Source organism: Talpa occidentalis, unplaced genomic scaffold, assembly GCF_014898055.3.
Source record: "Talpa occidentalis isolate TD23 unplaced genomic scaffold, MPIMG_talOcc4v2.1 talOcc4.17, whole genome shotgun sequence".
Classification (NCBI taxonomy): domain Eukaryota; kingdom Metazoa; phylum Chordata; class Mammalia; order Eulipotyphla; family Talpidae; genus Talpa; species Talpa occidentalis.
In genome coordinates, this window is record NW_023601754.1 from 15,247,773 (window position 1) to 15,274,081 (window position 26,309).

At 40.2% G+C, this 26,309-nt stretch overlaps 1 protein-coding gene across 4 annotated transcripts in view; it reads left to right on the forward strand.

Moving 5' to 3' along the window:
• The window catches only part of WWOX (WW domain containing oxidoreductase), a 403,146-nt gene that overhangs the window by 257,072 nt on the left and 119,765 nt on the right, over positions 1–26,309 (forward strand). For 3 of the 4 annotated variants that reach the window (XM_054697013.1, XM_054697016.1, XM_054697015.1), the window contains exons 7-8: positions 13,481–13,666; positions 19,615–19,879. In XM_054697013.1, the coding sequence (XP_054552988.1) occupies positions 13,481–13,666; positions 19,615–19,879 (451 nt within the window). Of the gene's footprint in view, positions 1–13,480; positions 13,667–19,614; positions 22,148–26,309 lie in introns of those variants that run through there. The other variant, XM_054697014.1, reaches the window with a different exon arrangement.

Consider the following 26,309-nt stretch of genomic DNA (forward strand, 5'->3'; position numbering starts at 1 on the left):
GGAAGGGTATTACTCCTCTTTGTTAGTATTATCATTGTGATATTTGAGAGACTAGTTATACATCTTCCCAGTGTATTATAGTAAATACCCATTTTTAGCAGTTTACCTGTAAACTACCTAAAACCACCTCGAGTTTTCTAGTGATGCGCTGCTGCATTTGGGGTGCTTGTACATCTTGGACACCTGAATGTAGAGAACCTGGCATGGGCTCATGGCAGCTGCAGAAGAGAATTGCTGTGCTGCCATCTATGAGTTCAGAATTAACCAGTCCATGTGATTTAAGCAGGAATCTGTCATGGAATTACAATAATGTCTGCCCCTTCCTTTTCTGGGGGGAAAAGACACCTGAATACCACGTAAGACTGAGAAACAGTTGCTTTGGGGATTCTGAGTCCTTAGGCCCTTTTTATTGACTTTCTGAGTATTCCAAATAGTCTAAATTCTTGCAAATCACTGGAGAGAAGCCCCAGATGGTGTGACATTCTGTTTCAAGGAGGAATTGAAAAGTATTTCCCTTTACATAACATTTCACTTAGCTCATTCTTTTGCTGTCTCTGAAATGGAATACCCCAAAGCCACAACTGTGTTAACATTCCATGGGGTATTTATTTAACCTGTAAAATCTGCCTCAGTTTTGGGAAGCAGGTTACAATTCAATTTACAAATCGTCACTGTAGTGCAATCCTATGATGGTGGCGACTGGTCCTTGTAGACTTTTAAAATTATCCTTAGTTCTCAGGTTTGAAATTGTATGTCTGATTCTTTGGTTGTGTGAATCATAAAGGGTGGTCTTGTCTCCAAAGCATAAATATTGATCAATTAGAACCAAGTCAACTTTTTTCCATCTGCCTTATGTCATGTGTTAGGTAATATATGTTGTAAAACATGGCTATGTGGTGGTTTGTAGACCACATGCTGTTTGGAAAATAGCACTGGTTCAGATGTATCTGTTCAGGTATGTACGAAAGGCTTCATTCTTACTACATGGAAGAACCTGCACCGAGCGTTCACTCTCATGGATGTTGTCCTCTAGTGGCAGAGCTAGTATTTGCACAGATTGTGGCATGGAGGTAGGATGTGTTAAGTACTGTAGGAAGGGAGACCCCCAGGTAGAAGTGAACACTGAGCTATACCTCAGATGTTGACAATCAATTTTCAGTACACATGGTGTCATCCTCGAGTTGGGTTGTTGCCCATTACTAGTAAACATTTAGGAGAGTCTGTAGGATCTCCTGCCCCACGCAGCTAAGTTGAAGGAACTGTGTCCTCTGGCTGCGCCTGTCTTTCTGCCAATCACCCTATTGGCAATCTTGGGAAAAGTGTTTAGGAGTTTCACAAGAGGGAGATATTGCTTATCTTTTAGATGAGGAATTCAGGTTCCTGGGAGTGTCTTCTCAGTAACCCTGGGGAGATGGAGAGGGTTGTAACAGGTAGGAAGGGAAGCTGGGAGAGTGAGGGTCTGTAAGCCACTGAGTGGGCCACCAGAGGAAGGCAGGAGAGCATTTTGTGTTAACTTTTGAGTAGGGACCAGAAAGTTGTAAGCCAAAAAACATCTGTCATTTCTCAACTGTCCAAAAATCTCTACTTTTATCATCACCACAGATGAATGTCAGTTTGGAGAGAGATTGAAGGTCAAGTATTTTATACATTTCTGATTTGTTCATGTCTCATGATAGCCTTGCAGCGTGGAGCTGCACAGGGTGCACCGAACACCTTCAGGGGATGCTGTCACATAGACCACTGTCTGGTCTGCCTTGTGCCTCAGTACTAAACATCCCTATTCTCTTGTTTTAAATCCTGACTAAGAAAATATTTTGGTGGTAGATCATCCTGTATTGACCTTTTGCCCCTTCCATTATTGACAAAATCTTTTTTGAAACTTTATTATCTTGTTTGTAAATTGATGGTTATGTTAAATATCAACAGACCAAGAACTACCAACAGTGTTTTCTCAGGCTGAAATCATATGAATGCCCCAAGCAAGAAACAAAGCAGAGACCTTTCTGGATTCATATTTATTGAACATTTGTTATGACCAAAGTCTCATGACAAAACTGTGGAACCACCACCTTTTCTGTTACAACACTTACTAAGCAGGACACTCATTAAGTAGAATTATGTAAGAAAGGATTTTGTGGTTATTTAGAATATTCAGAAAATTTTCCTACCAAGACTAGCTACAGCAATTGTCTCCCTCCTTCCTGATCTCAGGGAGCCTTTCAGCTGTGGTGGTCCAGGCAGGTTCCACAGGAGATGTGGGGTTTGAGGTGTCTCTCAAAGGAACCGGGACAGTCAACATGAGTGCTGTGGACATGGGCCAAAGGTTCTCTACTGTCTATGCTGTTTTGTTAACATGTTCTTTCTGTAAGTTGATTGTTAAAGTTTTCTTTCCTTCCCCCATTGTTGTGAGAGAACTCAAATCCCAGCACATCATAAATAGTCCACTCATATTTTACTTGGCTTCAGTTAGTTTTGTTTGAGTCACCTGTCAGGTGCAAGGCACATTCTCTGTGTGTTGCTCTCAAGATGCAGAGATGAATAGGCCCATTGCTGTCACTCTTCTGGGTGTGATGGGTGCACAAATGACTCACTCCAAGGTGGTGATCAGGGATACTAGAAACACACAAAACAACCTTGTTGTTCTCTAATTCTTTATTTAGGTGTATTTCATTTTTAGTAAAATTTACCCTTTTGCCATTCAGTTCTACAAGTGGTGACAAACACGCAGTCATGAGTCATCACAATCAAAATACAGAATAGTTCCATCACCCCCAAACTTCCCCTGTGCTACATACACCCAGCCCCTGCAATTGTTGATTTTTTTCCTCTCCCTTTTTCAGAATGTTATTTAAATATAAGCATTCTGTGTATAGCTGTTTGAGTTTGCTTCTTTCACGTAGCATCATGCATGTATCTGTTGCTGTTTAATTACCCCCCGGAACTTAGTGACTTAAAACAGCAAACACTGTTACCTCACTTTTAGTTTTCTTCTGGTCTTGTAATAAATTACCACAAATATATTGACTTAAAACAACATATATCATAGGCACAGGTACACATATTCTTACCAGATTTATATAACATAATAAAAATATTATAATAATACAAATATATCTGCTAATTGGACAGGTAGAAAATATCTTAATTTCTGTCACAAGTTGAATTTGACAGGCTGAATCTTGTACCATTTAATTTGGTTAATTTTTTAAATTTTAAAAATATCTACACCAGTATTTATGTTAGACTCTTGGAATGTACTCAGCCTGTCCCCCATGTTCATGATGGGTCAAGTAAAGGAGAAAGGAGAGGTGGCGAGGCCAGGTGTGGTCTGTTGTAGTGAGGAGAGCTACAGGCAACAGAACCCAAAACATGGAATCACTGCTTGTCTTAGACCCCCAAGCCTGGATTGGGATGTTTGCTCAGATCATTAACTGGGGGAGTGCTCCAGAATAGGGTAGGGAGGGAACCACTTTGGTTCAACTGGAGAGTAGCTTTATCCTGATCCCACATGAATTTCTGGAGAAGAAATTATGCCACAGCTGGTCATTCTTGTAGGTGAACATCTGGATATGAGGCATGACTTTGCAACCATGATGGTGCCCTTCACTCAGACAATTCTCTGGATATGTCAGTGTACTTGGAAGTTTGGAGTGGGTGCACTGAATCCATACATTAGATCTACAGAACATCATCCTTCTGCTTACGCCATTGGAAATGGAGGGGACTGACAAAATCAGGAGTCCTGAACATTCCAGATATACTGGCATTGACCAGTCATAGAGGCTATTAATGAAGATGGGCTAGCAAATGATTTCTAAGTGTTATAATCAGGTGACTGGCTAGAGAGTATCTCCCAGTGCAGAAATAGGGACATCAGGCAGGGGAGAAGCCTTGAGGAGAGAAGTTGGCTACTTTGGGATGGGTGGAAATGACGTTCTGGAATTTGGGAGGGATATAGGAGTTAGAGATGTTGGTGTGAAGTTTATCATTATGGAGGTGTTGTCTGGAGTTCCCAGCTGAGTGTAATTTCTCCAGGGAAGAGTTTTGAATCTGAATCATAGATGGTTGAAAATTGAACCCTGGGTAGAAGAAGAAGGGCTGGAAGACACAGTAGATAAAACAGATTTAGGAGGAGGTCTAAGAGTAGACATTCCCACACAAGCGGAGTTGAGGAGAGAGTCAGGAATCAGGAAAGAGCAGGGTTCATTGCAGCAGAGAAGACTAGTCTCAAAAGAGGGCGGTTGTTGGATTAGCGATTGGGAAGACATTGACCTCAGACACCTTTGAGAGATCCTGGACAGTGATGGGACAAAATTCAGTGAGTTTGGTGCAAGGAAAGACCTAGTGAATGGAAACTAGTATTTCAAAACATTAGGCCATAAATGGGAAGAAAGAGGCTAGTGCAACTTCAACAGTCCAATGTCAAACCTCCTCTCTCCTGTCTTCCTGTTTCCCCTTTTCTTTTCTCTACTTTCCTCCCTTCTTTCTTGAATTTTCTCCTAATTGGTCAGGAAAATACGACTTGGCCGTTATGCAGCAGTGGAGAGGGAGGGATTGAAAATGCCAGAGAAGAGCCAATCGGGGATGGAATTCTTGAGAGGCTGAACAGAGGGGCAGGAGGGAAACTTTGACATCAGCTGTATAAGACCCAGTTAGGGTTGGCCTTTGGACTCAGCCCTCTCTCTATTTACGACCACCATCCAGTTCTCTTTCCAGTTCAGTGTGTCTCTTAGGGCTACTTTGACTATAAAGCTTAGTTCACTGTCACTCCCACTGAAGAGTGGCGGCATCACCCGCTGATAAGTAATTGGGACCCTGCCCTCCTTGCCATTGAGCACTTGTTCTCTGGCCAGAAGGAATGTGTGGCTCTAGTATTATGATCGGCTGCTTCCTAAACATCATCCCAAGGAGCCTCAGAGAATGTTCAGGGTCTGCTCAGCAGAGGTAGGGTGTTTCTTCCCAGGGAGTATCATAGTGAGCCTCAGAGAACAAGGGTGCTCTCCCCTAGTGGAACCTATGGTGCCATGAGCTGAAGTCAACCCTTTCCTGTTCTCACTCATCCCTCCCAGACCAAAGTCCATCAAAAAAGAAAAAAAAAAAAGTTAGCCAGTCAAATGCTGGCTATCAGTATCACTTGGATTGGAATGATACTATTTTTGTTTCCATTCTATCTTTTTATAGTTTGAACTTTCCTTTTGATATTCTGTAAATATTCATCAACTCAGAGATTTTTGAATTACAATGGCTTTTAGTCAAAACTGAGAAAAATGTGCCATTTGAATAATAAAAACCTCATTAAAGTGATGAGGAATGGTTTTCCTTTTGTATAAGCCAATTAAGTGTCTTTACAATTGGAAAAAAAAAAAAAAAACATCTAGCGCTTCATAGTTTCATGTTCCATAGCCTGTTTTTAATTAATAGAGGTGAGAAGTTTTAGGTACAGTATACATATTTTGCCTTTAGTGTTTTACAATTAGCATTAATGAAGGATGTTACAATTTGGTTAAAAGAGGAAAGGGTTTCCCCATATCCTCTGTGGTTCATGCCACCAGGCTAAGGTCTTTGGTAGCAAGTTTCTTGACTTGATGTGGTTTATATTTCCCTTTGGAAATGTGCAGGCAAGGGTACAGGTGATTAGAAGTTGCTTGTCATTGAGAGATATGGTGTCCAAATTCTGAATGCCTGGGTAGGTATTAAAGACAGGAAAATACCCCACGAATCAACTTTGTAGAATTTTGTTTTCTCTTATGGACAGAAGGAAAGGGTCAAGAGGCAAAGAAAGTTACAATGACTTAACTCGGCAGGTACCTCTAGAGATGCTGAGGCTTTACTCATCACAGCCTTGCGAGGGGTGTACACTGCTGTCTGTTCTTAGCTTACAGGGGGAGGAAACAGGTTTACAGAGATTTACTTACTGGCCACAAGTCAGGTATATATAATGATATGACTGAGCTAGAATTTTTCTCATCTCTAGGCTCCATTCCAGGGAGTTTATCTAGGAAAGATAGCATTGTGCAATAACCTTGAAAGTGACGGCCTTTTTATTTTATGTTATTTTGTATTCTACTCATTCATTTATTTGCTCCTTTATTTTAGAAACAAATGAGTAAGAAATAAATACAGTTTTGATATTTATTGTGACCATAGGAAATTTGCTTCTAATCCTTTTCATTTTCTCATTTGTAAAATGACAATAGCACTTGTCATCTAGGGTTCTTAATTACAGAAAGCTCTTCATAAATGCCTAACCCATATTCAACTCTCAAAAAGAAAGTATTAACAACTCTGAGAAATGAACCAAATATTTGAAGTACAAATTAAAAAGAGCCTCCATGTAAGTCACATATTCACTTGGCACACTTTGTCCCCTCTTTTCCCTAAGATTTGTCCCATTGGAACTGTCTTTACCACAAAACAGGAATTGTTGTGGCTACTGATGAGTAGATTCTGCTTTTATATGAAATAGAATTTGGTGAATATCATGGGTAGACAACATGTCTCCAAGCTTTTTTCTCCTCCTCTTCAAAGACTAACTTGACTTTCGGGAGGCTGTGCATTGAAAATTATGGTGGCTAGCATATGTGGAAAACAGATGACCCCAACAAAATACAACTGACCTTAAACAACACCACTTTTAGGTTTCAGTTTGGTGTGGGTTGGAAATTGTGCAGGCAACAGAACAAATAAAAGAATTTCTCAGCAAGACTCAGATTGCCCAGTGATGATGAGATTTATAGGAACAGTGTTAAAAAAAAAAAAACAGTAATTTGATCATTTTTTGTGTTAAAATTAATTCATGCTTTTTATTAAGCATTTAAAGAATTAATGTAAATTCTTTTCAAGCTCTTCCAAAATCTAGAAGAGAGGAAATACTTCTCAACTTACTTGTGAGACTAGTATGACCCTTATCTCTAAGCAAAGACATCTCAATAAAAGAAGACTATAAACCACTATCATAGCAAGATATCAAAAAAGTTATACACAAGACTAAGTGAGATTTAGCCAAGGAATTCCAGGTTAGTTTACATTTGAAAGTCAATGAGTATAATGCAGCATATCAGTAAAGGATCATAATACTAAAAGCAGAAAAAAAATTAGAAAAAAACCCAATAACACTCTTTCATGATAAAAACACTTAAGAAACTTGCAATAGGGGCCTCCCCAGTGGCACAGTGGTTGAGTGCTGGGTTGCGAAGCTGCCCGCAGCCTCTGCAGCGCCAGTTCGATTCCCGGCCACTGAGCGAGGGTCCCACATGGCGCGCAGACCTCTCCTGCTGCCCGCTGCTCCCCTCAACAGTGTACTTCAGTCTGTCTGCCTGCTCTGTTCCCCACTCTGGCTCTGGTGAATTCTCTCACCCTCCGGCGCTTCTGACTGTACCCAGTGCTTGTATAAATAAATAAATCTTTAAAAAAAAAAAAAGGAAAGAAAATTGGAATAGAAGGGCATTTCCTCACCCTGATAAAGGGCAACCCAAAAAACCCACTAACTAACTAAGGATATCTACACTTGCTATTTCCATTCACTGCTCTACTGGAAATTCCAGCTGAAGCAATTAGACCAAAAAAAAAAAAGAAAAAAAAAAAAAAACCCAAATCACTCATATTAGAAGGGAAGAAATAAAATGATCTATTTGTAGATTAAATGACTTTACATAGAAAAATCTGAGACATCCCCTGCAAAACTATTAGATCTAGCAAATGAATTCAACAAGATTACAAGATAGATCAATGTGCAAAAATCAATTGTATTTCAATATACTAACATTGAACAGTTCCCAAATCAAATCAAGAAATCATTTCTATTTGCAGTAACATCAAAAAGAACAAAAAAATTAGGAATATATTTAACAACTGAAGTGATGAACTTCTATTTTGAAAACTATATTTTTGAAGGAAATTAAAGAAGATCCAAACAAATGAAAAGATATCCCATGTTCATGGATCAGAAGATATTTTTTAAATGGAAATATTATCAAAATTGATGTATAGATTTAATGCAAAACCTATTAAAATTGTAGTTGACTTTTTGCTGAAAGTGAAAAGTTTACCTTAAACTTTAGATGTGCATGCGAAGGACCCTTAATATCCAAAAAATGTCAAAAAGAGAACAAACTCGAAATACTCCTCATTTACCAATTTCAGATCTTGTTGCCAGGCCTCAGTAATAAAGACAGTGCAGTATTAGCATAAGAATAGACATGTAAATAGTGGAATAAAATTGAGAGTGCCAGGGTGAACACTTTCTGGCCGTTGATTGTTAATTGATTTTCCAAGATTGCCAAGATAATTCAATGGGGAAAAAGTAACCTTTTTTGTTTTTCTTTGCTTAGAAAAACTAGGGTATAGGCCAGAGGTTCTGGGGGGGTGGGTGTGTGAAAGGACATTCATCAGAGACAGAATGCGGAGCAGAACAGGCAGATCTGCTAAATACACTGCTAAGGAGAGCAGCAGGTAAAACAGGAGAGGTCTGCTGTACCATGTGGGTTGGCTTCCTGGCCTGGGATCAATCACAGGCCATTGAGGTGGTAGCACTGAGACTCAACCCCTAGGCTGCTAGGGAGACCTGGAAAGAGTAGTCTTGTAACAATTTTGTTAAAACAATCAGATATCCATATGCACAAGAATGAAGTTACATCACTTGCATTCACCAAACATACAATTAACTCAAAATGAATCATAGACTTAAATTTAAGAGCTAAAAACTACAAAGCTCTTGGATGAAACCAGGAGTATACCTTGTGATGTGGAGTTAGACACAGATTTTTCTTAGATACAACCCAAAACCCACAAGTGACAAAAGAAAAACAGTGTATAGTAATAGTATTTCATCAATATTAAAAATGTGTTGCAAATGGAACCAACAGGAAAGTGAAAAGACAATCTGCCAAATGAAAGAAACATTTGCAAATTGCATACTTAATAATGGATGTGTATCTGAAACATAAAAGAACTTTTACAGCTCAATAATAAAAACATAAATAATTTTATTTAAAAAAGGGACACAACATCTAATTATGTATTTGTCTAAAGAAGATATACAAATTGCCATTATGCATACAAAGATTCTCAATATCATTAGTTTCAAGGGAAATGCAAATAAAAACCTCAATGAGGCACCAAGGTAGTTTAAAAAAAAAGTCAAGAGTGCCTCCCTAGTGACACAAGGGGTTAAGATGCAACCTATGAAGCTATCCACAGCCACTGCAGCATGAGTTCGATCCCCAGCCAGGGAGCTAACTCACATGGACCTCTCCTGACTTACCTGCTCAGCAATGTATTTCAGTCAGTCTGCTTGTTCTGTTTCCCACTCTGCCTCTGGTGAATCCTCTCACTCCCTGCACCTCTGGCCTGTACCCCAGTTCTTGTATGTATAAATAAATAAATATTTTTTAAAAAAGTCAAGAATGTGGAGAAAGTGGATTCACAATGAAATGATTTTGGAAATGGAAAATGGCACAGCCACTTGGCAAACAGATTGGATGATTCCACAAAAAGTTAAACATAGATGAATCATAAGTCCCCCACAGTTCCACTCCCAGGTATATCCTCAAGGAAAGTAAAAACATACATCTCCTTAGTAACTAGTAAAGCAATGTTTTTAGCAGAAAAATACTAATATCCAAAAAGTGTCTATTGTTCATCAACTGGCATTTGAATGAGCAAAATATGATATAATCATACAATGGCATATTATTCATCCATAAAAGACAATGAGGTAACAGTACTGAGACATGTTACAAATTGGGTTAACCTTGAAAACATAAATACAGGTGATAAAAGTCCATCACAACAGATCACATATTGTGTGATTCCTTCATATGAAATGTCCAGAATAGGAAAATCTATAGGACAGAACACAGTTATATGGGATATAGATATGGGGCTTCTTTTGGAGGATGTTGTAAAATTAGAATGGTGGTGGTGGTACAATGCTGAATAGATTAAAAAACCAACAAATCTGTGTACTTCAAATGATTGATTGTATGGTATTGCAATTTTATATCAGTATATCCTTTAAGGAATTGACTCATGTTTACTGTAGAAAATTTAGAAAATATCAAAAATTAAAAAAGATATATAAACAATCTAATGATGTCCTATACCCCAGAATTAGCAAGTTTTTTTAATTTTCTGTCTTGTGAACTCTAAATATAAAAATCTATTTTGGTAGGGAAGAGATATGAATCACGTACATATAATTCCCACTTTGTTTATTAAATTGAGAAATCTGGTAACCTCTGACTTAACCCCTGCTTATTTATCCATCCTACTATTTTGGATTAAGTGGCTTCTATATACATTTTTTATTTGTAGCTCATTTATTTATAGTTATGACTTACCCATATTATAAACTTTGAGTATATTCTTAGGAAAGAATCTTGGGAACTGTGTTAGTTTTCTATGGCTGCTGTAACAAGCAACCACACAATTGATGGCTTAAAACAACAGAAATTTGGACTTGCAGTTCTGGAGGCCAAAAGTCTGAAATCAAGTGTCAGTAGGGTTGCTTCCTTCTGGAAGTTCTGAGGGAGAATCATTCCACTCATCCCTCTGATCTCTTCCTTCACATCACTTATGTCTGTCTTGTGTCTTTCTGTAAGCTTACATCATTGGATTTAGCCCCCTTTTATCCAGGACTAGTTCAGCTCAAGATTCTAAATTTAATTGTATTTACAAAGACTGTTTTTCCCAAGAAGGTCACATATACAAGTTCCTGATGGACATCCCACCCCAGAAGAAGGGCATACCAAAGGAACAGGGGGTGGCTGTGGGAGTTGTCTACCTGCATACAGATAAAATGTGAGTCCATTGTTTACAGAGAATACTAAGCCAATAACAAACCCAAAATTCAGTCTGCTTTTTTATTATTAGCATGCACTGGCCATTCTAAACATATAATGAAACATTTCTCCTTAGTGGTGTGAATTGCTACTTCTGCTCAACCCCCCTATGTACCCCACTACTTAAAAACAGAATTAGTGTGTGAAATCATATGAATCTAAATCTAATGATATATATATTTAGACTTAATATCCTGTGTGTGGGAATATATATTCTTACTAAATTTATATGGGATAATAAAATAAATCTATTAATTTAATAGGTAGGAAATGTCTTATTTTAATTTTGTTACTGGTGGGATTCAACGTGTTAAATCTTGTACTGTTTGTTTTGTAATCCAGTTTTATAAATTTTTAAAATTTCACTGTCAATATTTCTGTTAGGCTGTTTCTCTTATTGATTTAAAAAAAAACTATATAGTAAAGATATGGGTCTCTTATAACATTCACATTTTTCTTATTGTTTATATTTTTTTCTTTCTTTAGGTAACAGATTATTTTATTTTTAGATAGAATTTTCTTTATACTTCCTTTTATTGCATACCAATGTTTGCTATTTAAAACCTCCCAACTCTTGGGCTATAGTCTTCCATGAGGACAGGAACAAAATCAGATTTTTGCAGAATGTGATAGCTCTATGAAAAGAAAACTGAATTTTTTTTAGTGAAAATGTTAGAAATATTTCATTTCCTATATTGCATAGAAAATATTACCTATAGCCTGTTGTCATGGAATCTGAGGTATGTGTGGATACTGAATACCATCAATTTCTAGTTCCTTATTTTATGACAGCAATCAGGAGCTCAAAGATCTTGGTGATTTGTCTGAAACTGGGACAAAATACATATCTTTATTTTTATTTATTTTTTAAATATTTATTTATGCATACAAGAGCTGGGATGCAGGCCAGTGGTGTGGGGAGTGAGAAGATTCACCAGAGACAGAGTGGGTAGCAGAACAGGCAGATTGACTGAAATACACTGCTGAGGGGAGCAGTGGGCCAGACAGGGGAGGTCTGTTGTGCCATGTGGGTCAGCCCCCTGGATAGCTGGGGCTCGAACTCCTGCTGTGCTGCAGTGGGTGTGGATAGCTTCATAGTGCTGTGACTTAACCCCTTGTGCCACCAGGGAGGGAGGCCCCAAAATGTATATCTTTAAATTCTTAATCCAGTGATCCCATAACACCTGAATCTGTGGCTTTTTCCTGTTTGATGTGTATGCTAAATTCCTGAAATACTTTTATGAAGCATTTAAATAATTGAATTTTCCTTACTATAAAGATCCTATGTGGTATTTATTTAATTTAATTAATTAATTTATCTATTTATTTTTAAATATTTATTTATTTATGTATACAAGAGCTGGGTACAGGCCAGAAGTGTGGGGGGGAGGGATGAGAGGATTCACCAGAGACAGAGCAGGGAACAGAGGGGTCAGATAGACCAGTACAATGCTGAGGGGAGCAGTGGGCGAGTCAGGAGAGGTCTGCCGCGCCATGTGGATTGCTCCCTGGCTGGCCAGGGATTGAACTTGTGCTGCAGAGACAACAGACAGCTGCAGAGGCTGCATTTTAACCCCTTGCGCCACCAGGGAGGCCCTGGTATTTATTTTAAAAATGAAGAAAATAAGGTAAACTCAGAAAGGTGGTTCGATATATTCAGTTTTACCCAGCGCTAGAGACAACTTCTGTTAATATTTTTTTTGTGTGTATGAGTGTTCAGTATTACCCATTTTGCTGTTTAACATGAATGTTTTACAGGGTGGAAATATTTGTATGTTTATCATCTTAATGACTGCATAGTATTCTATCCTATGCATATATTCACATTCATTTAATGATTTCCCAATTGTATACTTAGTTTATCTCTAATTTGTTGCTTTTATGTTGCAATTACAAACACTGTGGATAGCCTTGAATATATTTTCTTTATGTAATTCTTATTAGTACCCTAGGATGATTTCCCAAAAGCGTAATTTCTTTGCGAAGATTGAGGATTTTGATTCACATAAAAGGCTTACTTTTATTTAAAAAATCTATTGTGAAACAAATTTAATATATACAAAGATGCGGAAAAATAAGACTTCTGCTTACCTGCCCCCAAGCTCATTTCTGAACTGTGGATTTAATCTGATCTCCAAGAGGAACACATGCTGGCAATATGCACTTGGCTCTTGAGACAGAACATTTCTCCCTTGATGTGTTTACTTAGCACCTACTAAGTGCTGGCTCCTGTGTTGGCCCTTATACAGCATAATTTCTCCTTTATGTCTTTTGTCTACTTTTAGGATTATTTGGATTTCACCTGGTGGAATAGTTGAGAATTAGATGAAGTAAGAAGCACAGATTTAATTAGGTGGTAGAACCTGGGTTCCAACCAGTGGCCAACTCTTCTCAGTTTGCCCCCTACTATTCAGGTTTTAGCACTGAAAGTCCACCATCCCAGGGCCTTGTTGTCTCACCCAGGCATTTGCCCACTCATAACCCAAGCTCTCCCCCATTTGAATGGTTCTTGGTGCGACATTCTTAGGTCTCCCAGAATCTAGAGAATAGTGAGGAACTGGTTATTCCTGAGGCAGACAGGGCAGCCCTTGGTTTTAGAGGATTTATGTCCATTCAACATTGGATGTTTTATTTTCCAGGTCTCTTCACGTGCTTGTGTGCAACGCAGCGGCTTTTGCTCTGCCCTGGAGCCTCACCAAAGATGGCCTGGAGACCACCTTCCAGGTGAATCACCTGGGGCATTTCTACCTTGTCCAGCTCCTCCAGGATGTGCTCTGCCGCTCAGCCCCATCCCGCGTCGTGGTGGTCTCCTCGGAATCCCATAGGTGGGTCAGAAGTCACTGTTCTTCCCCCTTCCTTGCACAAACCTGTCTTTGTGAAAATAATTAGGTTTCATCCTCATCTGAAAAGTTTGGGTGTACCCAGCCTGACTCACTGAATTTTTTTTTAGGTCTTTTTTTCCTTTTTTGAGATTGTGGGATATTATTGGGGCAGTTTGGCTACAGTCTTGCAGATTGTTTGTACATCTCTACGTCAGGCCCCTCATTGATTTTGCTTTGAGATGGAATAATAATTGATTAAATCTGAATGCCTGACCTTTATTGATTCACCATTCAACAACTTCAACATCCACCAAGAAGAATGTGCAGTTATTCTAGCAGGAGAAACAATGCAATTAAAGACTGCGAGATGAAATCCAATTGTTTTATAATGAGAAATTAGGGAATTCAATGCAGACATTAGCTGTGTAATTGTGGAAAGGGAAGCACTGTAGTTAGAACATATTAGAAATCTGGCCATGCCTCTTTTGGTTAAAATTTCAATTAAAACATCAGATGGCACTTCTTTTCTATTACCATTAGGAGAATATTCAATTGACTAAAAAGACATTGGAAAATTTCATCGTATTTTCAGCATACTTGTTTCTAGAATTGGATAAACAACTATTTGTCTAAAGAGAAGTACTCAGAGAAGACAAAGGGCCTGTGGGGCGAGGCTAGATTCAATCACTGTTTGGGAGATTTTCCTGGTGTGGCTGAGAGCTTTTACTCTTAGCAAAGTAGCTGGAAAAAAAAATAATGTGCAAAGGCCTGTTTTTTTCCCCTTCTTCTCTATCTTAAGTCCTGAAATGTTTTAGTGACCCAGAACGAAGCTTATTTTTTTAATCATGCTTCCATAAAGTGTAACCCCTGGGACTTGGAAGAGAGAGACCAGCCAAGGGTTAGCCTGAACCCTTTATCACTCCCAAACACAGGGGCTTATGGTATAAGTGACACACGGCAGATAGATTTACTTCTACCATTTTAAATTTATGATGGCTGAAATGAAAGGAAAATGCCAGTAATAATCCTCCCCCGTGTTAAAAGACACAGAACATCTAGTAATTAGGTGGTAACAAAATCTGAACATCCTTATCTTTGCAGATCACCCCAGGTTGGTACAAGAAAGTGGAGTGGGGCTGTAAAAGAGCAGGGAGGCTAGTGTGGGGGCAGGCCCAGGAGGGCGAGCTCCGGAAATAAATCCACCAGCCCCAATCGTTTGCCAGACGTGGAGGGCAGGCACCATGGGACATGCTTAAATGAGCTATTGTTTAATGGGAGATGATGTTGAATTGTCAGCTGCTCAGTTCCCTTTGTCAATGCGTACCTCAAAGTCTATTTCATGTGACGTCTTTGTTCTCTCCTTCACTGTGGTATAACTCATGCCTACCTTCGAGAGCTGAATCTTAATTTCATTTAAAAGATAGATTGGAAGGAAGGATCTTGGTCTCCTGGATTTGATCCATTTTATTTGATAGGACAAAGGCTTCCTGAAATGCACTATTGGGCACACTCCTGTTGGTAATGGGCACTAGGTTGCTGCTTTCTTATTGCCCTTTGCCTATAGTAAAGGGTACTTTTAAAAAATGTTAACTTCCCCTGGCTGGTTTGCTGATTACACTTGCACTGCATGCCACAGCACCCAAGGGCCAGTGTGAATTCTAGGTGGCAGAACCCGGAAAGCCTTTGCTTACTGCTCATGAACCCAGAGCCCTAAACTATGCTGTAAAGCGGAAGTGTTGCTATCTAATTACCTCCATAAACCTTGGCGGAATCTCTTGGTTGGAGTCAAGACCCCCTGTTAGGGGAAAAATAAAGTCCTAAGTTTGCAGAAAATATTATACCAGACTGCCCCAAGGCAAAATATTTATTAGCCTCCCCGTGTCTTCACTGTATTTTAGTTACTTATCTGGAGTCTGAGTCAGTGAATTAAGTTTCTGCACATCTAAAATACACCATATTAAAATGAGGACTTGACTTTCTTGCTGTGAAAAATTTCCAGATAACAATTAAAATAGAATGAAGAAGAAGCACTGACTGAAACTCGAAATGGCTTGCAGCTGTGTCGAATGCCAGGTTACTACACACAGAGACTCCTGATGCAAATTCAGTCCTATCCTTTGAACATACCCCCTTTTGTCTGTATAGAATCCAGCCTAATTATTTCAGTTCGGTAACTCATCAAATCCTCAATTAAAAGAAAATGATAAAGGAGCAGTATACATAGAAATATAAGATAGAGGTCCCTCAAACTGCAAATGTGAATGTCCAGAGAACAGATGTTAACATTTTTGTGTACTGGTGGGAGGATAATTCTATCAAGACATTCATGTTTGGCTTTGTCAATTTTTCAACTTGAAAATGGAAGAGGCGGCCTTTGAAGAGTTGTTTTACTGCCTCTTGAGCTGAGAGGTGAACATGGTCGTTTTTCAGGAAACCTGCTATGGCTCAAGGAACCAGAAAGCTCGCCCACCCTTTGCACTTCCTGGAGGACTGTCAATACAAGCTAATCAGACCTTAAAAATGGGTTTGCTGTCCAGGAGAGCATCAGGGCAGGAAATCAGGGGGCCCCGGGTGGGGGAGACCTGATTGCAGAGGGCGGGCCTGATATTTAGCAGCTGTTCTTCTCCACCTTGACACCTCCTTGCATCTGGTTCCATCTAAGGCCTCATCACGGATCTCCCCTCCCTTGTTTCTGGATTAGGGACTGGGAATGAATGGCTTCTCTCTTCATAGGACTTTAATTGACCCAGCGTTCCCCAGTCATGTGATACTTCTGCCTTGTCTTTAAACACCAAAGCAGACAACTCATTCTGAACTTTATAAAGTACCGTGAGCAGATAACATGACTGACCCAAAGGATCTAAGCCAATCAGTAAATTGTGCCTTTCAAGCAAGGATAGAAACCAAGTTTCTGTAAAGGAGTATTGACCGTTGGCTTGGAATTCCTGGCCCGTGATCAAAGTTCAGTGCTGTAGGGTAAGGTAAAAAAGTATCAGGCTTTTCTGCCCTCCCCCCATTAGGACTGATGATGGATCCCTGCAGTCCTGAATGCATGCCTGATGGCGGGCACCTGGAACAGGGTGCGGGCATATGTAGATGGGATTCACCTGGGCTGAGACTGGGCTTAATGAGGGCATCACGGGGGACGCCGAAGGAACTGCAGAGGAAGAGCAGAACAAGGCGAAACAGCAGAGCGAAAGGAGCAGAGAACAAAAGAGGCCACAAGAGAACGTGGGAGAGCCCAGAAAGAGTGAAGACTTGCTGCGGCACCCCTGCCTGCCTTGTACCTGGTAAATCCCAATAAAAGCCTAAAAAGCCACCGAGGGCTCTAGGACTCCTCCTTCACCTGGTCTGCTCGAATCATAAAGATCCTGCTTTGTGCCCTTCCTGCCACTACAAGTGCTCTAATTCTGTCTTCAGTCCCTGTGTCAGGCACTACCTGGGCAACCCATGATGTGCTGTCTACTTTTCAAGAATGCACACGCTAGCATTGGAAGCACGTAAAAAAATGACTTATAATCTAGTGTGGGTCTGCTCTGGTAAGGACAGAGGCGTGATGTACAGACAAAAGGCGAAGATGTCACCACTGGATCTATGACACATCTTGGAGGGCTGGCAGAGTCTCCGAACACTGGGGTGGATGCCCTGGACTGGGTCTTGCAGAGTACATACTTAGTTTCCACGGAAACGTGTAGTTCACTCTGCTTTGCCTGGCTTCTTTCCATCAAATTCCACCTTCGCCCCCACTCCCATCCCTGAAATCATTGTGACAACCAGGAGTGGAAGTGTTAGGGAGAACTTCCTGGAAGAAGTGGCACCTGGGGCCTCCCCTGGTGGCGCAGCGGTTGAGTGCTGGGCTGTGAGGCTGCCCACAGCCTCTGCAGCACTGGTTCACTCCCCAGCCGCTGGCGAGGGTCCCACAAAAAAAAAAAAAAAAAAAAAAAAGTGGCACCTGGATTGGATCAGGCTAAACAAATATGCCAAGAAAGAATTTAAGCAGCAGGTAATGAAAGGAGATCAAAGAGTAAGTGAATGGTGTTACTTTGTCTAAATCCTTGATGCTGTGTTGTACTCAGTGGGTAAAATTTCCTATCTTGGATTATTGGGTTTACCACTCAATAGTCCCTTTTTCTAACAACTCTTGTATAGTACTTTATTGCTATGTTGAAATGAAATTCATAAATAATAGAGCTTCCCTGCATAAATATATTTTAATTCTGTATGCTAGTGTAACTGTAATAGAAGGAAAGAAATGTGAAGCAAAATATCCTGTGTTTCAACGTGTAAATGCTGGGGAAAGACTGCAGGGAAATAATCAGGTGTTCACGTCTTTTATAAATCACCTGACTTGGGCTACTCACAAATGTGGACTGTTACCTGGTATGTGGCAGATTCCAGCTGCACGGAGTCAAGTGTCACCTCCCTCCAAAATCACAAAACCTGAAAGTACATTTTTTCCCCTTATTTTCATGGCTGTTTTACTCTACTCCTGGAAATTCAGCAGTATTAAACTGTGCATATATGTAAAACACAGCTGGGCTCTAGGCTCAGACAACTATATGCAGGTTTTTCTTCTGCAATGGGACAGTCTTCACTAAGCCTAACTCTGTCTGCCTGGTGGATATTTGCTACCCTGCCCACACTGGCTATCTTGACAACAACAAGGTAAAAAGCCCCATAAATGATCAAATTTCCTGTTAAGTTCCACTGCTTCAGAAGTTGTTCAGAAGTCTGTGCTCTTCCTGTGGTTTGGGGACTTGGAAACAGGCAGCCAACAATTAGTTTCAAGGTCTTATACCATATCCAGGATGATGTTTCTGGCCACAGGCTTTGTGGGTAACTTTAGAGCGGCAATGTCTTTAACACTGGAAACTGGATGTCACTTGAGGGAGTCCGTAGAAGAGATATTTAATTCCCATTAAAACATGCATTTCACCTGCCCCAGGATGCTCTTCTTAGTTTCAGCTCAACTGACTGGTTCTTAGGAAGGAACAACCAGATCATTCTGTAATGTGAGTTTTATCCTTTGCTTTTGTTCTCCACAACACTTAGCTAGAGGACTCTCCTTGGGCTTCCTTATTACTCATTGCAAATGCCCAGCGTTAGTTTAATGAAGCAAACTCTGAGGGGTCCTTAACAAAAATGAGACCATCTAGAAAATTCCTTTTGTTATGATCATTTTTTTTTTTTTGGATGTAGACTCTACTTTGTTGTTATTTTTAAAAACGAAAGAAGGGAAGGAAAGAAACAAGCAGCTGGTGTTTAACGACTCCGTCAGACCCAATTATAAAACATCAGCTACTTACTTTGATTTGTGTGTGTCCATGCCAGGGGTACACTTGCAAACACTAGACTCTGCCAGAACTCATTCTGGCTTTGTTTACACTTATCTTTTAAACATATAAGACTATTGATGGCAACTCACCAAGGTTATAACCCCTTTATATTCATTAATTTTTAATCTGGCAAAGAGTATGGGAGGCAGCAAGAATCATCTATATTTACTCAGATGCTCAAAAATGAAAATTCATAGGACTCCAGCGTTGGCTAAAATAACCCAGGAAAGCCCCGTCAAAGGTTAGGAATGTGATATCTTTCTGATTCCGAAAGCAGCAGCTCTTTATTTAAGATGCTTTTCCATTTAATTTAATTATCCTTGAACTTCCTGTTGAAGGTTTTGAAAAATATATGTTTGAGGCAGGGGGAGTTCAGCTGATCAAGACTCCCCATGTGTCAGTTGGGCCTCTGTGGAGCCTGTCCTTGAGTCCCATCAACTTTTGTTGTTAAATCACCATTGTTTATCTTTAAGGGACACTTTGTTTCAATGTTTGCACACTTGAGTTTTCAGTCACCTCTACATGACTCGTTAGATTTCCAATAAAAATAAAAGCCTCTATAAGAAGTTGAAGTCAGAGATTGGCTGCTTCATGTCATATTTCTTTTCTTTAAAGATTTACCGATATTAACGATTCCTCTGGAAAATTGGACGTGAGCCGCCTTTCTCCAACAAAGAACGAGTACTGGGCCATGCTGGCGTACAACCGCTCCAAACTCTGCAACATTCTCTTCTCCAATGAGCTGCACCGCCGCCTGTCGCCTCGTGGGGTCACATGCAACGCCTTGCACCCTGGAAACATGATGTACTCCTCCATCCACCGCAACTGGTGGCCCTACACGCTGCTCTTCACCTTGGCCAGGCCATTCACCAAATCCATGGTAAGTGAACCGCTTCCATCACTGCAGCTGCCACCCCCGGTGACTTCATGGAAAGAAAGGTAAGTGAGCCGCCGACATCCACAAACGCCTCTTGCTGTTGCTCATGTGGGAAGATGTTTGTGGAGAAACTCTGGCAGGCGTGTTGTGTTTTCAGCAGGCTCACCTCTTGCAGTGATGAATCTGGTCTTGGTAATACCTTTCTCGTTGGAAAAGGATGCTTGTATTTCAGTCGACTTTAAGTCACATCCTAAAAGTGACTTGGAGTGCTGGATAGAAGATGCGTTTTGTCAATATTGAGTTAAATACGACAGAAAGTGTTGATGGAAATGATTTGTACCCTCTTGACATGATTGTTTTATTATTATTATTTAGTGGGATGGTGCTTGAGAACTGTGTTTTGTGTTAGTTGGTGAAAAACGTGGATTTGCGGCTGTGGAATTATCGGTAGATATGATTTCTTTGTTTCCACTCAGAATCTGTTTTGATGATCTGAATTCATTTAATGGATGTAAGCTGCTCCTGGAGAGTATTTGTTGGTTAGAAGTGCATTTTATTCTTTACTTCCCCAAAGACAAATATTTTTGAGTGAATATGGCTAGATTGGGAAATTGTTCACACAGGTAAGTAAGAAGTTTTCAATCTTTGATGGTCATCCATAGAACAACCATATCTAGAAACTTCTTCCATGAAAGTGTTTTAGTAGCAAGTAGTTGGAATGAATGCACATTTTACACAATATATCTGACATAGTTTCCTTGGCGTGGTTTATCTAATGTCCATACCTTTGAAAACATTTTCCTATTAGTGGAAACTAGTATTCCAGGGAAGCAACTTAGCATCCTTAGACATCAACCTTTTCACTAAGACTTCTTCTCCTCTAGGGATATCACAGGTGAAAGCACTCTCCTCCAGTTTACTGGACAAAGGGTTGGGTAACCTCTGACTGCTGCTACCTTCGGCAGCTATTCCCATGTTCCGTTCTTAACCTGATGTTTGTGGATGACTTTAAAACTATGTCAAAAATCTTTTGAACTGCTTAGGTGTAAGTAAGTCAGTGCATTTTTTATTCAAATCACCAGCTGCCAAGTAAATGGTGCATACTTGTGCCAAGTAACCAGACCAGATTCAAGAATGGAATAGTTCATATCAGGGGAAGAGAGATAAAGGACCTCTCAGAATAGTTTTGGGGGCTAGCTATAGGCAAGACTCAAGACAAATGGAAAACTTGCTTCAGTTGGAGACTGAAGCAGAATTGTTTCCATACAACCAAGGAAGTCCAGAGAGGTAGAAGGAGACTGCTTAGTGAGCACCACACCTGAAGTTGTCCTAGCCATACCAGATGCTGGACCCTTATGGCTCCTTCCTCCACATTTGCAGCCAGTGCACGTAGCCTCAGCTTCTCCTTCCCCAGGTCTCCATGCAGGAGAGGTCAGACAGAGAGGTCAGGCAGCACCTATACGTGAATACACTTCAATGACTGCAGCAAGGTGAGGCTTGAACTGAGAGAATGCCTCAGACCACAGATAGAACAAGGACTGGTCTTTATGACCCCGGATAAAGGGGGTGGGAGAATGATCAGTAACCCTTGAGAAGCCTTGAAGAAAAAGTGGAAATGCTACTAAAAAAGTTTTTGGTTAAGTTATTTAGGGAGCAGGGACATGTCCCTAGAAAGGGTGGGACAGGGAAGACCTTCCCTGGATGCAAGAAAGGAATTCTGCAAGACTTCAGGAGGCGGAGACAATGAGAAAGCCTGGGGCACTGCACCAGGGAGCTCTTAACCTCAAGATCCTAATGGTGAAGCCCTGACTCTTACCTTTGAGAACTGGGATAACTCGGGCAATGCACTTAAATTCTCCAAGGCTATTTCCTCACAGCCAAAATGGCGGTGCAGGTTGGTGCAAGGATCAACATTAGTGGAGATAATTGATATAGAATTCCTGTGATGATTTCACTCTGGCTGTATGGTATGTAGCGCTGGAAGGAAACATTTAGCTATCGAGCCCTTAGAAAGTAGTTATTGCAACTGAGGAAGTGAATTTTTAATTTAATTTGATTCCAGTTAAATTTAAACTCAGATAGCTGTACATACCTAATGGCTGCCATATTGGAAAGCAGTTGTGGAATGTAGCCAACGTGATGTCTATTGTGTAGTGTTTCTGACCATGATGGTTGTTGGTCTTGTTTTATTAGTTTTGGAGAAGATTATTCTCTAAAATGTCATTGCTGCTCATGGATACAAGTGCCGCAGGACCAAAGGAATCTAAAAATTGGGAGCCTGGAGCTTGTGGGGGGGGGCGGGGAGGGGGCTCTGTCCCTAAATCCAAAGGCTCAGGGAGAGGGTTACTGGCAAAGTAGGAAGGGTGTCCATGTGGAATGAGCCTCGTTTAGTGGTCTCCATCCTACACATCCCCTGGGGAAGTCATTGTGAAGTGGACTGTCCATGTCCCTATCCCCAGATAAGTAGAAAACAGTATCTTTGACATGGCATAAAAAGTACTTTTGCAGATTAGGAAGACTAGGAAATATGTAACTAAGTTAAATTGTCAGGAAAACCCCCTCTAATAATATCTTTTATATTTATGTATTTGGTGATATTTCTCAGCCATCAGAGTTCCTTATGACTATAGAGTTCCCATAGAATTAGAATGGGAACTATGGATTTATTTGTTAAACTCAGAGCCAGTCACCTCTCTTTAATAAATATTAAAGTCTCTGTGCATGCAGAGAAGCGGAATAAGCATGTATGTTGACCTGGGGTCAGCTTCTTTTTCTGGTAGATCAGACTGGGCTTACTGGAAGAGTCTACTTCCAATTCTGTACTTTTGTACATTACCTGGCATTGCTTCCATTTAGTGAGTTTTGGTTTCTTGGACAAAGGGTACACACCTTCCATTTTAGTGCAAACAGAATTTTGAACATAAGCCATGTAGTTGAATCTCTAACCCCAACACATGTAAGAGCTGGGTTCCTAAGCGTTCGTGTAGAAGCCTAGCAGAGTCATAGTGTCCTCATCACCAGTGGCTTGATGGGTAGTGTTCCATTTGTGCTTCTTCCCCATTTCTGCATTTCACTTCAGAGTACACAGTAGATGTAACCTACTGTGTTACATCTACTGGTTTTCTTTTGACACGAGTGTTGCTGGAATATACACGAGTGTTGCACAAGGTCAAGGAAACAAACAGCCTTGCTCTTGGAAGCCCTGCCTTTGCTTCTGCACTGCAGCCTACTCCCTTACGTATTAAACAGCAGTATTCTAATATCAACGTCCCTTTTTTATTTGCTGTGACTTGCTGTGACTATGGTGATTTTAGTTACAGTAATTAGGTCACCCTTCATGGAGTCAGGCTATTTTAAGTGCCTCTTTAAGGAATATTGTTGCAGATCAGTAATTTTACAATTGGATGTTCTTGTGCAACTTTATTAAATGTAATCTGTCTTTTAAATGTTGCCCTTTTACAGTTATACATTTCTAATTGTTGCTGTAAATGCATTATCACTTTGAAATTAATTAATTTTTCCATTTTGGCTGCCTGCAGTATAATAATCACTAATGAGAAACTCATAGGGATTAATTCTCAACACAGTGACCCCTACTGGCCGATCCATGTCTCTGCCACCTCTTCCTGGAGGTCCAGAGAAAAGGATAGATTTATCTGTGGTCTCGTGGGAGGAGCGTGGCCCCCACACCCACATTTAGAATAAAAAGAAGTAGTTAAAATGAGAACATGATTATTTTTAATGTCCTTTTAAAAAGGACGCAGACATCAACTAGCTGCTTTTGAAATGCGTTAAAGTAACTAGAGTGTGTCGAGGACTTTCTAAGATGAGGTTATATCTACTGTGTGTATGCTTATTTATTTTCTTGTCCTTATAGCTTTCTTCTTTTATGTAGTTAGTTTATTCTCAAATTATATTTTGCATGTTTCACATTAATGAATGTTACATGTTAGTATAAATAGTATGTTCATATGTACATATTCCTTTATGAGGCTTGATTCACAAAGCCAGGCATATTGTGTTATTTAGTGATAGAAAAGGGTTTTGGGCTATTTACAGTTGGTTGTTGCCTATTGTGATGCCTTTTAGATTCCTGCCGTACTCCACAGTAAGATACAACCTGACAGTTCAGGCCAAACACCTTGATGATCTGTATGCATCAGCATATGTGTCTTCATTATTCCTCACAACAATTTTATAATATTAGAATTATTATCCTTGTTTTGCAGTTTAAAAGCACTGGGTTGTTATCCAACTTGCCCCAGAACATGACATCATCCTGAGGACCCTTGACCCTTCACCAGCTAGTCCCAAGTCCATTTGTTTTATCAGATGCACCACAGCAGCTCTGCCATGTATGTCTAGTTGTTTGGTTATATTTCCTTTAGAACATGTTTGAAAGTATCTTCATGAAAATAACCCCCCTTGACACACACACACATACACACACATACACACATATACTCACACTCTTTTTCCCCTCACAAGCTTTCAATTCTGGTAAACAACATCTTAGCTACAGTTCCTAGGTCCCAGCCAGCCCTTTGCGGGTCAGTGTGTAAATCTGAAGCTGAGCACCATCACGTGCCTCTTTAGGGTGTTTTGTGCAACCAAATATTTGTGTTGGCAGGTAACAGTAGAAAGAATATCATGTGTTAGGGTAGCAAGAGCTTCGCAGATGTTTTAGGGAACTGCATTTTCAGATCATTCCACATTACCAAATGGCTTGAATTTGTAGGACTTCTGAAACGATTGGGTTACGTTTCCTGTGGTCTTGCAAAGCCCGTCATTGTGCTGAGTCTTAACAGATGTGCAGCTACCCTGCTAATGGATGGGCCTGCAACGCCGGTTCTGTTGCAGAGTTATAAATTATAACTAGAAAAAGCACAAGATGTCATTCTTCTAACCTTCGAGAAAGCCAAGCTGGGTAATTCTGCCCTTGAATAACCCGCTGCAGGGTGATTTATCGTTGTAAAATTTAAAACATAATGAAGGAGATAATAGATGTTGATTTGTTCTTTAAATTAGTATTTTAGAAAAATACTCCCCCCATCCCTTTAAATACCTGCCACTGACTATACTCTAGATATTATCAAGGACAGAACCCGTCATTGAGTCTTTATTGCTACACTGAAGTATCACGTAAAAGGTGAAGAGTGTAGAAAGCTGGGGCCTTTTTCTGTGTTGGGTGAAGGAAGCATGATTTTTAAAGCGGAAATTTCAGCATAGTCTTCTGTAATCTAAATATTTTTGAGGCTCTGAGTGAGCGTTGAATTCTCTAGCTGCCTTGCTCTTATCAGTCTGGATACATTAGAATTACACACTCCAAGGACCCCTCTGTGGTTGGGCCACACTTACGCTTCCCTGCAGACCCCCACAGAAGGTTCTGGGGCTGGATTCTTTCTGAGGCCACCTTCCACAGCCTCAAACATTCTTCTCACTTTTCAGGATTATCATTAGCATTGGTTTTATTAGTCATCTCTCATTTCCATCTGGAGCTTTAAAGTTTACAGTGTTTGCTCAATTCAGAGTTCAAGGGATACGGTAGGTTGGAACAGCAAAGGATTTAGAATCATTAGGCTTGTGTTCAAAACTCAGATTTCCCTGTTTGAAGTTGTAAAATTTTGAAGTGATTCAGCTTCTCTAAAGCTCATTTTCCACATCAGTTTAGATGTTTTGGGCTGCAAGTTATTAACGCCCCGTTAAAAGTAGTTGGAACAGTAGAGGTTTGTTTTTCTAATGTATCCACCCAGAGGCCAGCCAGATATGCTTGGCTACCATATAAGCAGCTCATTTGTAACTGCCTTGGCTCTCCCCTCATGCTTGTAAGATGGCTGCAGCAGTGCAACCATTGCATCCTATGTGATAAGGTCTGAAGGTGGGTGGAGCGGGAGCGGGGTTGGGACCTCTCCTTGCATGCCTCCTTTTTTTTTAATCAAGAAGAACCATTCTGTCTTGGAACTGTCCTTCCTAGTAGACTTCCCCTCAGTTCCCATTGGGCAGGGTTAAGTCACCTGTGCATAACCTAGGTGCATGGGAGACTGGAAAGTGCATTTCTGGCACAATGTGTCCCTAGAGTGGGAGGCACTGTTGAATTGGTGTGTGTACAGTTTTCTCATCAGTCAAATGGAAATGCTGTCTATTTTATAGGGCATTTTTCAGTCTACAACAGTCCTTCCTTGCCCATTTTCAGTTACTTTCTACTCATTCTTCGAAACAAAGTCCAAACATCATACTTCAAGGAAGCATTAGACCAAGATTTGGCCAAAACTTCCATTCTCTGCACTCCTAAGAGCCAGTGCCTATAATACTGTCTGACACAAACTAGCGCTCCTTAAATATGTGTGAGTGAACAAATAAAGGACCCCAGAACTTCTCACAACATTTAACACAAATGTAATTTAGAAAAATAGTCTCTGTGGTATTGCATTGC